Below are 16,322 nucleotides of genomic sequence, written 5' to 3'. Positions count from 1 at the left end.
AACAAGCTGTAGCAAGCATTTATTAAAAATGCGCAATCATCCTGTCAATACATATTAAGGTCACAGGACTGACACATGTTCTAAAATGCAGAACTTTAATGCTGTATTATTCTTTATTTCAACTGTTTCTATTTAAACACTCAACACAATATATGATCAAAATGTATGAACTAACAAAAACCCAAGACTACTAAGTATTTATTTTGAAAAGGCAGCAAATTTTCCTGAAAATATTTTAGCAGAAGGATTTAAGTCCATCTAGAGGTATACAACACACTGCCTTCCTCTATGGCATGTTCAATAAATCAGTAAAGCTGTAAGCAGCAGAGCAGCACAGAAGGATGATGCATTGTAATTCACAGAATGCCCATGTGCAGTAAGAAATGATTGATATTTGACTGATGCTTAAAAATACTTCCTCTACAGCAAGAGAGAAAGTACAAGCATATTCTTCTAATTAAAGAACAAGACTTGCAAATTAACTATATTTTACTTATATATACAGATGTCCTCCAAAGGATTTAGAATACTTTTATATGTTTGCATGACTCCAGGACAGTATTTAACAGTATGACTATAAAGTTTACAGAGCATTCATATCTGAACATTTACTCCCATCTGAAATTTCCAGGGAAAGCAGTCTCTTCAATCAGAAGTTACATGTTCTTTCAGTAGAAGAAAACAAATGGGAGAAAAATGAGCAAATGCTTAGCTGTACGCAATCAGATTGAGTTGCAAAACTTTGAGACACTTTGAACATGCCTTTTCCCCCATTCCTTTCAAGTTTTATGCTATGAAATATTTTCTGATAACAGGCCTCATTTCTGTCTCAGCTCCACACCAGTAAGGTTTTAATACTCAGCGTGTGATGAGAGATGAAACCAAGTGTGAACAACTTTTGGGTCCCATGAGTAGGCTGACTGTTGAAGCTGTCAGATTCAATTGCATCATTCCACATTATTCAATGCCCCAAACTGCTCCCTAATTGTTAGAGGCTTAACATATTCAAAACCATTGTTTAGGCTAATGCTGAAATGCCTACAGTTGAGTTTCCACAAAGAAAGGGGAGGGATTTAATTGTAGTTAAACCATTACTGAACTCTCTTCCTTTCGTGATAGGGCAACAAGGATAGCCAGAACAACCAATTCCAACACAGCTTCTTAATCAGTTTATATTCAATCAACACCCCTTTCTCCCCTCTGCTTTAAAAACTGTGACTGCTATATTGTAGCTTCGTGTGATATCATCATAATGCTTTACAATTAGTGACACATTACCTAATTACCTATTTCTGCCAATATTTATTTGTCAAAAATCATTTCAAAGGTTAATTTTATTTCTTGTTTAAAATAAAAACATATCATTGATCCTGTGGTTGGGGTCACACCATTTACCAATCATACCAGGTTATTCATCACCACAGCATGATGTTGTGATATGAAGTGCAGAACTCCCCCTTGCTGCCACTAATACAAAGTCAAGAAATAAAGAGCATTAGAAATACCACTAATAGCAACTTACGGCCAACTATGACTGAAACCATACAAAAAATTTTGATGCAGATGAAATCTAAAGCCAAATTTTCTGCAAGCTGTTCTGCTACGCTTCTGAGGTGTTACAAATACTTTCCATGAATGTCTAGCTTCATTAAATATGGAAGGAAATCCAAGTACAGGACAAAGTGTTAGCATCAGTTTACTTCACCTAGAAGACATCTTAAGCTGATGCATTTTGGTCTATGGCAAGCAACATTTATCTGAAAAATTAATTAATTAAAATCTACATTGAAATTGAATGAAATTAAATATGAACACATATTAATTCTAGACAAATAATTACAATAAAAATTTATAATGTGCATATATATAAATTATTTTGTTCTCTTGAGAGGTGAAAAGAGCTGCCTATCAAGTGGCAGCAGCAGAAGCAACCTTGCCTTGTGTTTCCTATCTTAACTTGGGGAAGTGAAGAAATATTGGTTTTATCCCTAGAATTTTTAAGGCCTTTGCTTTGGTATTAAAGGCAATTGGAAGAATATGCCAATCCTTCCTTTTATTCTTTCAGTACTTATAGTACAACCTTTAACTGCATTTAGGAGAGGTGAGGAACCCACCAATACCCATCATCACTCTCCTCCTGTGAACTGTCAGCTGGGATGGCAAAGCACACCCACCGAAGGGTGATCACAGCACAATCCACAGCAACTCAGAGGAGTCCTGCCACATGACACCTTCTCATGCATCACTTCCTATGACACAACCCTTGAAAATTTTCACCACAAATACAGAATTCACTTAGATACCTTAAAATGCTTATCCTTATTTCCAATGAAAAAACAAAAATCTAAATTCCTCTTTATTCTCCTATATTCCAAGAAACATAGATGGAAGACAACACAGAAAAACCTTAATAAAATACAGTCCCCACACTTCTTCCAAAAATTTTCATCTGACTTTTTAAAACAACTAGCACAACACAATATTAATCTGTAGTATGATAATTAAGATTAATATATTTTAATTAAATTGGTACTTTGATTTACATCTTCTTAATATATGTTTTGGCTCTCTTAAGTTGAACATAACCAAATTTAAAGCAAACAATATTGACCATTTGACTAAAACACTACTACAGCACTACTGACGACTGGAATCAGAGTGAATTTTTACACCAAACCTCATCTCACCTGCTATCACAATGCTATCACCAATGCAAACCAAACCTAAACATCCACAGTAGTCTTTTACACATTCATTCTATGAAAGCAACACTAAAATTGAAAAGATAGCCCTCCCATACTGCCTCCATTATCATCCAAGCACTCTGAAGCCCTTAAAGTTTGGAGATTTTTTAAAACAGATAATAATCAAGGTCCAATTGCACAAAAAATGTTTTCACCACTTGGCTGAAATAAAAAAATTACCTGTAAAGTATAATTAGGAGGTTGGAAACATTAAAATAAAATCAGAAAAAGGATTTATGATGTCTTAGAAGAAGCAACTTTTTCATTCAAGAAGAAAAAGAACATTATTTACAAGTGTACAAATTGTCATAATTTAAATCTATCAGGAAAACTATATTTGTGACACCATTCCATGGATACACTATTCACATTACTAGTACTTTGTCTGTCTGCAGCAAAAATAAATCCTTTGAACTTCTAGCTTTAATGAAGAATCTAGCTTATGAACAAGCTAATAATCAAATACTGTCTTTGAGAACCAATTGTTTTGATTCAACATACAAATAAAACCTTCAATTAAATTAAACCATCTAACCTTCAAACACCAGCAGTCAAGTATTTCCAAGAAAGCCACGAATGAATACAACTGAGAAACACAGTGGGATTTGAAAGGCAAAATGAAAAATTAATGGCACACCTACAGAAACTAATTTATACCTCTGCCCAGTGTGCAACAAGGGCATATAAAGTCATTAAAAACCACATGGATAGAAGGCCTATCTTCCAATAATGTGAAAACACTATAACCTCAACTGTACTACCACTTTGCTCCTCTCTTTCCTATTAACTAACTAGATATTATATAAATTTTTAACCAATTAAGATCTATTTATTTATACACCAGACATGAAAAAGAGACTTTAAAAAACTTACTAGAATGCTACCTCATTAAGACGTCTTTTTTGTTAGGTTGGGTTTGATTTTTTGGGGTTTTTTTGTTTGAGGGTTTTGTTTTGTTGCAGGTTTTGGTTTGTTTTTTAAAGGAGGCTTTGTAGAGATAAGACCCTGGGATTCCTCCACAAACCTAACTGAAAACAGAGCCATCCTTTCTACACAAAACCCTTTCACCTTAAGCTGATTGCTCTACTGTTTCCATCTACCTCTGTCTTCACAGCACTTAAACTGTATGTGCTCTACATGAACATGGAAGCAGTATCTTGCCCAAGAATCTGTTCTACTTAAGAACTTTAATCTATATATGAGGAATCTCAATTTCACTCTCATATTGACTAGCAGAAAAAATGACTTTATTAGGAAACAAACTCAGTACACCCATAGAGGAATCTCTTTTCTTCATACCAGTATTCCAAAGAAAGCCAAACACTTGCAATAATGGCAAATAATAGATGTCGAATAGATCTAACAGAAAAGTAACTGCTTTTGAGATCATCCATAATTTCAAAAAGAATAATAATAAAGGATCAGTTACTTATTCATAAGCAAGGACTTTTTAACTACCTAAATATCAACAATCTTTGCTATTTAAGTGATGAAACAAACACCTTCAGTAGCAGAATTGCAGCTGTGCAAAAACACTTGCAAGATACTCAACATTTATACAAGGCCTATAAGGCCACCGCCTCAGCAACTCCGTAGCTTGCAACAAAGACACACCATGCATACTTGAAATCTTTTTCAAGTAAGACCTAAACATTGTTTCATCTAAACGGTTTTATTATTTCCATTGCATACAAACTGGAAAATTTCACACTTTTTTACATTCAACACCATTATTATTGTCTCAGGCAGCTAAATTGAAGTAGTGCTACACTCAGTTCAACGAAGAGGTCAATGTGCCTCAGTTGCCTGGAGACTGATGGTTGCTACAGCAGCACCAGATAAGCCAAGCTAAATAAGCTTCAGCTTGAAGGCAGAAAACATTTATTGCTAGAGCGAAACATTGATGCAGTTGTCTCAGCATGCGGCACTGTGCAAAAGCTCACAACTGCGTTTCAGACTACCTCTATATTGCACAAGTCTACACGAAGACAAGCTTTCTGAAGCAAGAGGAAAACAAGAATTTCATTGGGCTAAATACTAGATTATTTGCAACTATGATTCCTTTGTTCTTCTACTTGAGTCACATGTTGGAAGGAATTTTCCCTCTGGCTGTAAATTCTTCCTCCTTGCTACTCTCCTCCTCCCCCACCCCAAAAATCCTCAGAGTGCACAAAAAGAAAATTAGATTTTTACTCGTTTTGCCCAGAAGTAGCTAGAAATTAAAACAGCTTTTAAGTGAGAAACAAGACAATTTTGATGGAAAAACTTTTACAAGTACAGCTCTTTCACATTTTTCATTTTGCAAGACTGAAATTTAAGTGACTGTGACACAAATATGATTTACTAGGTTTGGAAGAAAAGTCTCTGTTCTGCACTGACATCCTACACCACAATATCAAACCTCTCTGTCTACCACATACTGAAAGATGCATTTAGCACACTTTCCAAACCAAGAAGCACTAGCAATTTCTTGTGGCAAAGAGTCCTAGAGATGAGCAACTACTCTGTTAAGAATGATTTATTTTTGTTCTAGATGAGATTTCCTTTTGTATCTTTTTGTTAAGTTACAAGATAAGGAAAACCAAATAATTTCAGCATCCAAAAAGCCTGTGATCCATGTTGATATTTTTACCTTTCACCCAGTGGGCAGGAGTCTCTTTCAAGAGACTTTATCATCAAGAGGTGTTTTGATAGTAACATAAAATATGTTAATTGGTTTTCATGTATCCAGCATTTCTATCGATTAGACAATTCTAGTACCACAGTAAGGATCTAATTTCCTTTTCCTGGAAGCATGCTGCTTAAACCATGCAACATCATTATCTCCAGATGTTTTATTAGTCTCTTTTTAATTATCACTCATATTAAAGGTAATGCAAACAAAAAAACCAAACCTAAAACACCAAAAAAACCACTAAGCCTCCAAACAACACCCCCTCCCCAAACCAAAAACATACTCTGCATGGCAACGTATAAACCAAACTCAAAAAATTAACTAACTTACTTGTTTTGGAGAAATTTAGCAATATTTTAACATATTGTCATAATTGCTGTCTACGCTTTACCTTAATGACTAATTACTAAGAGGTGAGAGGTTTCACCACAAGGCACCCACCAAATACGCAGGAGAAATCTATACTATCTGCACTCTGGACTTCCTAAGAGCTCTTACAGCATTCAGTATCTCGATGATTTCTATGTTAAGGAACAGACTTCAGAAAGTGGCCTGAAAAAAATGTAAAAAGAGAGTAAAGTTCTTAAGTTCTGGAAATCATCTCCGATTACACGTCTAATGCAGATCAATATAATTATGCTAAGTTCCTCTGCACTGCAAAAAAAAAAGATTATTGTTTAAATAAGTTTGTTGAGGTCACGTCAAAGTCTCTAGTTTTAAGATGTTCTGATCCAAAGGTGATCCAAAGGAGATCCAAAGGAGTTTTACACCAACTCTTAACTTATATACTGTTGAGATATGCATCTTTAGGAGCTGAGCAAGAAACTCACTTAAGCAGCCAATCATCTAATTCAGGTCACATCTGTCATACCCTAACATCCTAAAACTGAGGGCAGCTTGGCTTTTTTTTCCATGTATTTATTCTACTCACCAAATAAAATTTGATTAAACACTGATAGCTGATAGACCTGCCATATTCTAGAGTATCCACAGGGGGGATGTCTCAGAACCATCCCTTAAAAGACTGCAGGTCTGCCCAGCTCTAGCAAACTTCAGATGCCTTTCCTTCTTTCCTTCCTCACATTTACTTTGTGCTGAATATTGATTTTTAAAAACCACAAATCGAAACCAGCAGGAAACAGGAAATGTTTCCTTGAACAAGAATGGGAAACAAAAATGGACAAAGAAGTATGTTCCTTGGCCATAGTAAATTTAAGAATGCAGCATCCCTAACTTGAGGTTGCAACTGTAAACTTGGAAGCATTATCAGTCAGGTAGGTGCATTTTACTGTCCCATGAAAATGCCCAAACCCCACTCCTGCGGACTTGCAAAAACCCCTCTCAATTTGAATTTTCAGCAAAGGAACATCTACTTGTTTAAGATGCACTATTAAGTTCCTTCATAATTCCATGCCTGTTGTGGAAATGTACAAGTAAGATTGGTCTCAAAACTTTTCCTAACTTCTCTGTTGAAAGGAACAAAAACTAAGAATAGAGTTCCTATTTCCTGTCTTTTAATTTGTTTTCCCATGAGTGCCAGAATATAAAATAAAAAGGACAAGAAAGTTCCCTTGATAGCATGCAAAATGATGAGCAGACTTAAACTATGACAAGGAACAAACCCACTAAGACAGGAAGCCAAAAATAGTGTAGACTAGTAATTTGGAGAAAGAGCAGGGGAATACAGAGATCCAAAATTAGGGACTAGATTAATTCAGAAAATGAGAAAATAAAAACCACAGGACAGAGGCATCTGAAGCATCACATGCCCTACATTCAGAAAAGATCTCAGGACTCGACTCCTCAGCTTTCACATTCCTCTATTGTTAACAAATAACTCCAAATCTGCTGGGGGGGGGTGAGAAATAAGCCTTATCTCCCTCTAGAAGTCGATCAGACAAAGGAAGATAACTACCTCTATATGGATGCTAAAGAAAACCCTGCTGCTTTTGTACTGTTCCTAATGGAAATAAAGCCAAAGGAACTTTGGAAGGGACAATGGAAGTGCTAAAAAGCAAACTTCCTTCACTCAGAATTGCAACACAGCAGCAGCACCTACCTTCCCAAATACCACATCTGCATCCTGGAGGTAGTAATACATTACACTATGCTGAAGTGGACCTATCATGCCATCACAAATAAATCCTGGATGTAAAGAACAACAAATAGCAACTGTACAGTTTCCCTGTCTCGGTGCAAGCCACAAGAACTGCTGTTACAGATATTTCTCGTCCTTTCCTCTCTCCATTATCTGCCTCTGTGGCAAAGGAAGCACTGTGCATAAAGCAAGAGCTGGGAATTTAGGAAGAAAATAAAACAGAAGCTGCAGAGGAAAAAAATACTTAGAAAAGAAAGAGTATCTAGCAGCAGCAAAAAAATCCCACCATAAGAAAATCTTCTGGATTGTATCTGTAGAAGAAGTCAGTAACAAGCATGCGCCATATTGCTTGAAATTGCCTCACAGATGTACTTATTACAGCCACCAAGAGCAGAGATACCATCACACAACAGAATGAAAAAAAAAAATCAAATACAAAGTGAAAATCTGATATTGAATTTTTAGAGTAAGAATAAAATCTTAAAATGTCTCAATGAACTGAGATTACTATAATGTAAAGATCATCCAGTAAGATCATTACTGGATCATACAATACCAACCCCAGAAATTTGATGAGCTACAAATTTTTAAAGTAATAGACTGTGTATTTAAGCAAACTACTACATGTCATTTCCACTCCTACTAAAAGCACAATTGAAACGAGATTACAAGACACTTAAATACATTTTTTTCTTGAAGAAATACAGACTGAACCATTGAATGGCTTTAACAATCAATGACTTGAACAATCACTTAAAACCTTTACTCCCAGTTCTGCAGTTTGATTCTGCATTCAGCACCTGGGATACCAGAAACAATTGGCCACAGAGCTCCAGTAGGGTAATTTCACTAATTTAAGTCATCAAAAAGAACACACAGCTCAAGCAATTTTAATCTCAACTCAAACCAAAGTAGCAAACATTCAATTATACAGTACCAAATGAATTAAAACAAATCCTGCTGTACATGACCAGGAGATGCTGAGGCACCCAGATTACCACTTTTTTATAAACATGTAAATAATTAAGAATAACTTACCAAAAAGAGCAGTACAGCAAATTGTTACAGAACAGCTATAACTATGAACTACGAAATATTTGAGATAGAAACTGAGCACACAACATTCAAGTGGTGCAACACATGACCTGGCTTAAAAGGGAAAAGTTAATATCATATTCAAAATCCAAATGGAAGAAAGAGATTCTTCTCAATAACAGAGCACATATCAATAACCATATGAAAGTTAAAGTCATAATTCTGAGAGAAAAGACACAAATTTGGGATACAGCAATCTTCTGCTACATATGAAATAGACAGTAACCACAACCATGTCAAGAGCATGGAAAACCAGGAGAAAATATTTGTGTTCCCACCTAGTGAGAAACACCAGCACTTCCAGCAAATCCATTATGGCATAGCATGGGACACAATTTCATAAAGTCTTCTGGATTTATTAGTTTGGAACAAAAATTATGAAAAAGAATTATGAGTGTCATGAGAGAAAAAAAATTAGGCAGAAAAGGGGATTGTAACAAGGTCCATACACTGTTTTTGTCTTACAAACAAACAAATAAAACCACAGTATGGAAATTATCATACTAGTCAACAGAACTAAAATTCAAAACCCAGAATTTTCAAGTTGTGAGTTTTTTTAAGCTTTAAAATCAGTGTTCCTTAGTTGTTGAAGAAAAAAAAAAAAGCAGTTTGGGATTTTAATCATCAAAGTTTTAAACAGGCCAGTAAGTTATTAAAAATAATAGAAGTTTTGTCATTTTGAGTACTAATAATTTAATACCAGTTTTTAATAATAGTATTACCTAATTTAGGGCAGTTACTTTCAACTGTTTGCAAGTTTTTCAAGGCTATGAACATAATTTTCTGCATTAGATGCCTATCATGCCATTCTAATCAGAATATATCAGCTAATTCTGAGACTAATTCTTTGGGAACGTATTTTTTCCTAAGACATTCTCTTTAGAATTTCTTAACACCCTTTAAAAAAAAAATGCAAAAAAATCCTTTAAAAATTGATAAATTTATGATGTTCCTAAAATCATAACTACAAAAGCCCAATAGACATCTAAAAAAACAAGCTGAAATCTTACAGGATGCACCTTAGCAGCACATCTTGGAGGCAATTACAAGTTTTAGCACTATTCCAATAGCATATCTGCTAACATGACCGAATAAGTAAGCACACAAGATTCGCTCGCACTTGCTCTCTTAACTAATAGTTTAAGTAAAACCTAATTTTTTAACTATTACTTTTTATCTGCTATAGAGGTACAAGTTTACCTCAGCTTACAACCCAGGATGATGGTTTTCTTTTAATCAGAACACTACACAAGAAACATACTAGCACACTCTTGTTTGAAGACTTCCATGGTCAGGAAGTAGGTAAACACTGAGAATACATCCACAAGAGCCCAGTAAGCAGACAGCACTCTTTGGAGTGGAACTTTGCAGAAATAAGTAGCTAAACCCTAGCCCTTGACATATAATCAATCAGTCATTTATGCTAAATGGGAAGTGATTGGGGGAAGAGATTATATATAAACAAACAAACAAACAAGCAAACAAATAAATAAAGGGTTGCTTCAAGTGGAGAACAACTGCATGGTAAACTAGGCTCTCCTGACTGAATCTGACCAAGGTAATACGAACCTTATGCACTGAAAGAAGATTCACTGAAGCACTGGAGACTTTGTTAATTCAAATACAGGAGCTCACCTTTACAGCTGTCAACCAAAACTCACAATTTCTATCCCCCTTGTATATCTCAAACCCAAGACTCTAAATAGTAGTGAATAAGATCCTGACAAGTAAATATACGACCACTTGAAAACAAGTTTGGTAGTGAGGCAAGATACACAACTCCTTTGCTTCTTTGGCAATGAGAAAAAAAAAAAAAAATGCCCCTAAGGCAACTCACAAGAAACAAAGGCAAAGGAAGGACAGGAATTTTAAGCAGTTAACCTATGGAGGGCTCTCTAGTTCAGCTAAACAGTAAGAGAAGGTCCATCTCCTAGGGTATATGTCTCTTTTTTTGTGAGAACATGAGGGAAAAAAAATACTACGGTATTTCTTTTCCTGACTCATAAAATATGGGTTTTGTCCAACTGCTTTTTCAATCTGTTTATCTTCTGACAGAGGTTAACAAACAGAAGTGATGGTGCACAACTCCTGCTTATTTAACTTTTCCATGTCAATTGATTTTACAGACCTTTGTCTTATCCCATCTCAGTGTCTCTTTTTGAGGCCACGAGTCCCTCACTATTTACTCACTTCTTATAAAGATGTTCTTTGCCATTGTTCACTACCATGGCTCTTCTTGTACCTCTCTTGGCATGTACCATATCTGTTGTGAATAGAAACTGTCCTTTCCTTTAACATTGGTTTTATTTGCCCTCTTACCACCTTGTCAACACAGGCTGGTGAGGTCTTTTAGCAGTTTGTGACAGCTGATCCTCATCATGGCTCATTGCATAACCCAGCATAATCAGCAAACTTGGCGTGTGCTCCTCCTTTCCCCAGACCATTTATGAATGCGTTGAGCTGTACAAAAGGCCAAGCCTTCCCTCTGTGAAAACTGAGTATTGACTTATTTGGGTTTTTTAAAAAACTTTTAACCTGCTACTAAACTATGACACAACCCCTACCCCGAACTCCAAACTGTTCAATTAAAGTGCTGTCACTGAGTTAATGTGTGCAGTGATCTCTGGAAATGAAAAAAAAGAGGAGAACTACTTAAAGTACCACAATTTTAATTAATTTCTTTAAAGTAGTTTCTATCAATTTATGCAAAAGAGGTACCATTCAATTTTGGGTGAAAACACCTTATTTCTCTAGCAAATCAGTCCAGAAGAATGATGTAAAAATATGAACTGCCACCTATAAGAACAAATTGATATTGAAATGTAATTTGTGTTGGTCTTCACACAGCATTTCTGCTATCCATGCACTATACACATCTGCTTATGCACACACACACACATTAAGCTTGATTTTTTTCACGTTTATATCTACTTTCTTAGATCACTGTAGATAAATTACAAGTTCATTATTTATAAGCACACAAAAAGATTTATAATTGACATGTTCATTGGAAGAGAGATTCCCATCACAAAATGAAAAATGCAAGAAACAAGGAGCATAAAATCATCATGTATACTGTAGTATTCCTTCATACTTCAACAGTAATCACAGTGACCTTCTGCAACTATAACTTCATACTCTCTTATCTTGATAAATGTAATTTTGTCCAACTTAAATTCATACAAAACACTATCATAAAAGTATTTTTTCTGGTTCATTACTTCAACTGTGCCACCCTCCTGCACTTCTCCCGTGCCTCCCTTATTCCTTCACCATCAAACAAGAACTATGGATCTTCATTTGCATGACTTTTCAAATACAAAACTGTAACATATACATCAACATTCATTTGTTACCAAGATGTCAGCCTTGGCCATCTCTTTGCTAGAGCTAGCATAGCTGTCCATTTGTTACATCTCTCAAACAAACCATTCTTTAACTGATACAATCACTTTTGCATAAACACAGAAAATGTTACATATTTTACTTTTTCAAATCCTATGTTCTGATAAAACACTGGTTAGAACACTGATGAACTGCAACCAGCATTTATGCTACTAGTCATAATACAGTTGTTATTAATAAGCACTTCCTCAGACTACATTTTAAAAAGTCTATGTGCTCTACAAATTAAGACTATGTAATACTATGGGGAACTTCCAGCCACTATAACATTTCACAGCAAATATAATGCTTATTAACCTATTTTCCAAACAAATTATGGTTTCTTTTAACATTGAAATTAAGCAGGTCAGTAACATGGTTTTTTGTCTTAAAACTCTTGTGATAGTTTACCTGAGTTGCAGCAACAACAGTAGTTATAGAAGGCGCAGTTGAAGGTGATAGAGCTCCCACTTGCTGCAAGTGGCCTGAAGCCTGCTGAGGTAAATGAGAACTGGAAACGGGAGTGCTAGATCCTGAGCCAGATACTGCATTTGGAAATGATACTGCTACATCATTGCTGCTAAAAATACCTGAAAAAAATTACAAAAACGATTACATGCATCTCTCTCTCTCCCCCTCCCTCTGTTTACTAGTAACCATGTAAATATGCAGTAGAAAATTAATCAAGACAAACAAGATCACTTAATACGTAATGCAGAAAGCTCCTGTGTAGAAATTCTAACCATGCTGATTGATAAAATGCTCTCATCATTTAACATTCTACAGTTCAGGGAACACAGATTGATTCACTTTTAAGTTTTTGTAAAACATGTGTGATAAATCAAATATTTATGTGCATTACAAACTGCTCAAATATTAACAGTGGCAGAATTTCTGGCTAAAATGCCTGCCTTCAACTGAGTCTGCTATCAGAGTTTGTTCTTTCAATGTATTACTGTTAAGTAAAGAATGAAGTATTGGGCTATATAACTGACCGCACACCATACAAATGGAAAAAGTACTTTTTAACTTTAAAATAAATATTACTAAACAACATTCATTTGTTCAAAACTGTAATTTTGGCAACTAAGGATTGCTTGGGCTTTTTCAGAAAAATATTGACAGCAAGTCTGAGGACAAGGTACTCAGATTTGCCAATAGAACTGGTGATATTTCATTTATTCACGAACTATAATCCATCCATGATCTAAACAAATGTTTGATTAACATTTCTGCTAGAACAGCCAACAAATAAACGACTAAACACGTTAACATTAGTCAGACTTGTAGGTTAGCAATTTAAATAGGAAGAGTTCACACCCCTCTGTGAAGCCATTACTTCTGTTCATCTACATGCAGGGTAAAGTTCATTATAGAGGTTGGGAAAAAAAACCCTACTGACCAGAAGCCCAGGACAAGAAGTAGTACCTGTCTATGAAACCGTTAGGCTCCACGTGCATTAGATAAGTGAGCTGTCAGCTGGCCAAGGAATATCAAGCATGGTAGCACTGAACTGCAGTTAGAGGAAGAGTGCCACAGGGAGTAAACAGAAGTAGAATGAACATGGTTAGATCAAAAAAAGCAACAGAACTGAAATGCCAGTTAGAAGGCAAAGGGTGGAGCTAGTTTGTCACTCATACAAATAATGATTTGAAGAAGGCAGTGACAATAAGAAGATACGCAATGTTAAAACACCACTCGCCACCCAGATATCCCTCTGAGCACAGGCAGTCAAGGGAGACTAACACCATCCAAACCCACACATAATATGCAAACACTGATGCATCTTAAATTCCCTGACTCTATCAACTGTCAAGAAAAATGGAAGAGAAAATCAGCCAGACCCACTAGAGAAAGAAGATACAAAAAAGCAGCTGAAGACACTTCGCAACAACATTTTTTCCTGCCTAACCAAGCTTAGTGACTTATCTTCTCCCCAGTCTCTTCATCATAGAGAAATTCCATACCTGTTCTGCTTTCCTACTGACCTTCATATCTTTTTCCACTTATCATAAATCCCCCTCCTTGGTTTTTTCTTGGTCACCATTCCCAAAACCTAGAGTTACAGCCTTATTAGCAGTTAAGATCCTTCAAGTGTTCACTTTGTTATGATCTTTTTCCAGTCCTAGCTAGACCACTTAACTGGACAGCACATTTTATGCATGCTGCTCTAATTTGTCCCTACACACCACCAAAATGACCATGATTAACAAACAGCCTAGCTACTGAGTCTACTCTTAAATGTAACGTAACTACAACCACAAAAACTGAAATATAACCCAAGTCCTCAAAAGATTTTTAAATTTGCTTTTAATCAACAATTTCATATTAATAAAAAGGATGAGATTTGACCCTTTGTTTTTTGATTGCAGTAAAAAATTAAATATACAAACCTTCTTGAAAATATGAGGTTCTCATGAATTATCAGGCTTCAGGAACCATAAATTTTAAGAATAAAAATAATGAAATATCACAACACCTGTGAGCAAACCATAAGAGCTCATCACCACAAACCCTATCACTCTCATAAAACATCAACAGCAATGAGAGGAGAAAACAAAATTTTTGGTGGGAGACAAGTACTAAAAATGAAGGATATTTTGCCAGAAAGGGAAAACAACTCCAACATTCTAAAGCTATTATAGATTTTTTTTTATTCTTAATTTTTAAAAATCTTACATATTTAATAACTGCAGAGCTTCTGCTGCTTCTATTTTAATGATAAGGTTTATTCTTCCTCTTAAAAATAAAGTTGTGGAATACAAGCAGATAGTTACAAAATCACAGGCAAAAGAATGTTTCAAAAGAAAGAAAAGCAGCAAACTGGTTTGCCAGTGGAATGAGGTATGCTAATATTTGTAGCCAGTTGTTGTAGTAGTATTAAAATTGTAGTAGTATTAAAACCACTATTTGTTGCTGCTGCAAAATACAGGACAAATATGACCTATCAGCACACTTTTTTTGGGGTAAGTATTTCCATTTAGCAACCCCTTACTTAACACAAAGTGCATGCACTTTCTGAAACTAGTCATGCAACTACTCCATGCAGCATTCGAATAAGAACTGTATGCTGAACATTCAAAAAAATCACTGATTTTCACACTGTTTCAAAAATACCTGTATAAAAACTATGTATGTATCATGTTAGAAAGCCAAGACAGTACACATCTGAAATGTCTCTAACATACTAAGGTGTCCTATGGGGTTTGGGGAGAGATAAATCACTTTCTGGATCAGGAAGGAATGACAACAAAAACCTGAGCAAATCTCTGTAAACTACATTAATGTTTAAAACAAACAAACCACCTTGAAGTCCTTCCTATATTACTGAAAAGCCAAAGAGCTGTACTTATGATGAATGGCATTGTGTAATTTGCCAGCAGCATAAAGAGCATGGTCAAATACAATCTTCAGCATTAACCAGAGCACAGTTCTTCAGCCCCAGGTGGAAATGGACACAATGTTGTTCAGGTAAAGTCTGACTGTGCATGACACCACTAACACAGCTGCAGAACATGGATTTGAGGTTCTAACAGACAAAATGCACATGTAGCCTACACAGCTGGCTAGAAAGGCTTAACAAAACGGCAACTGCAAAAAAACATTTAAAAGTGTCTCTGGCCAACAAATAACTGCCTGCTTAGCACAGAAATGTAGTATATAGAGGAGGGAACATATCAGATAATGCAGACTAGGAAAAAACACATTATTTATGCATCATCAATGACAAATTCGGTAACAGAGAATATAAAAGCACTTCAAGAATAGTGAAAATCAAGACAGCCTCAAATTAAAACTAGCAAGGTAGCACACAGAATGATTTTACTGGTTTTATTCAAAATCTCAAAAATAAGTAGTTTCATGAGCAGAGGAGGTAACAAAACTGATTAAATCCTGCATTTCCACAGTGCTGCATCTCACAGATGACATCAATACACAAAGTTTTCCCACCACAATTTCTGTATTTAGCTATGAAATCCTCACTTCTTATTTTCTAGTACTACAGCCCCTCCATTATCCAGCTCTCTTACATCCCCTTCTTATGCTGGTGACTGCCTAGTTCAGCAAGAGAAAAAAAAAGGCAGTGGTTGGTTATTTTTGTACCCATACATCATCTGTTCCTATTACAGGAATATATGTTTTAGACTTTTTTTATTGTAAACTGGACAGCAGACTTAAAGCTTACTGTGAGCCGAAATCAAGAGAGACAACATCTAGACTGCTTCCTTAGGAAGCTCATAAAATGGTCTTCCTAAAGCTGCATTTTCTTCTGTAGGTCAGAAATTTAAAACTATTACCACAATTCTGAAAAGAGAAAGCTATCTGA

General features: G+C 35.5%; 1 protein-coding gene across 5 annotated transcripts in view; it reads right to left on the bottom strand.

Moving 5' to 3' along the window:
• MLLT10 (MLLT10 histone lysine methyltransferase DOT1L cofactor) overlaps nt 1-16,322 on the bottom strand; it is a 122,222-nt gene that overhangs the window by 21,757 nt on the left and 84,143 nt on the right. For all 5 annotated transcript variants that reach the window (XM_056484046.1, XM_056484045.1, XM_056484049.1 and 2 more), the window contains one exon: nt 12,407-12,585. In XM_056484046.1, the coding sequence (XP_056340021.1) occupies nt 12,407-12,585 (179 nt within the window). The remainder of the gene's footprint in view (nt 1-12,406; nt 12,586-16,322) is intronic.

Source organism: Oenanthe melanoleuca, chromosome 2, assembly GCF_029582105.1.
Source record: "Oenanthe melanoleuca isolate GR-GAL-2019-014 chromosome 2, OMel1.0, whole genome shotgun sequence".
Lineage (NCBI taxonomy): Eukaryota > Metazoa > Chordata > Aves > Passeriformes > Muscicapidae > Oenanthe > Oenanthe melanoleuca.
This window is presented reverse-complemented; position numbering and strand designations above follow the sequence as displayed.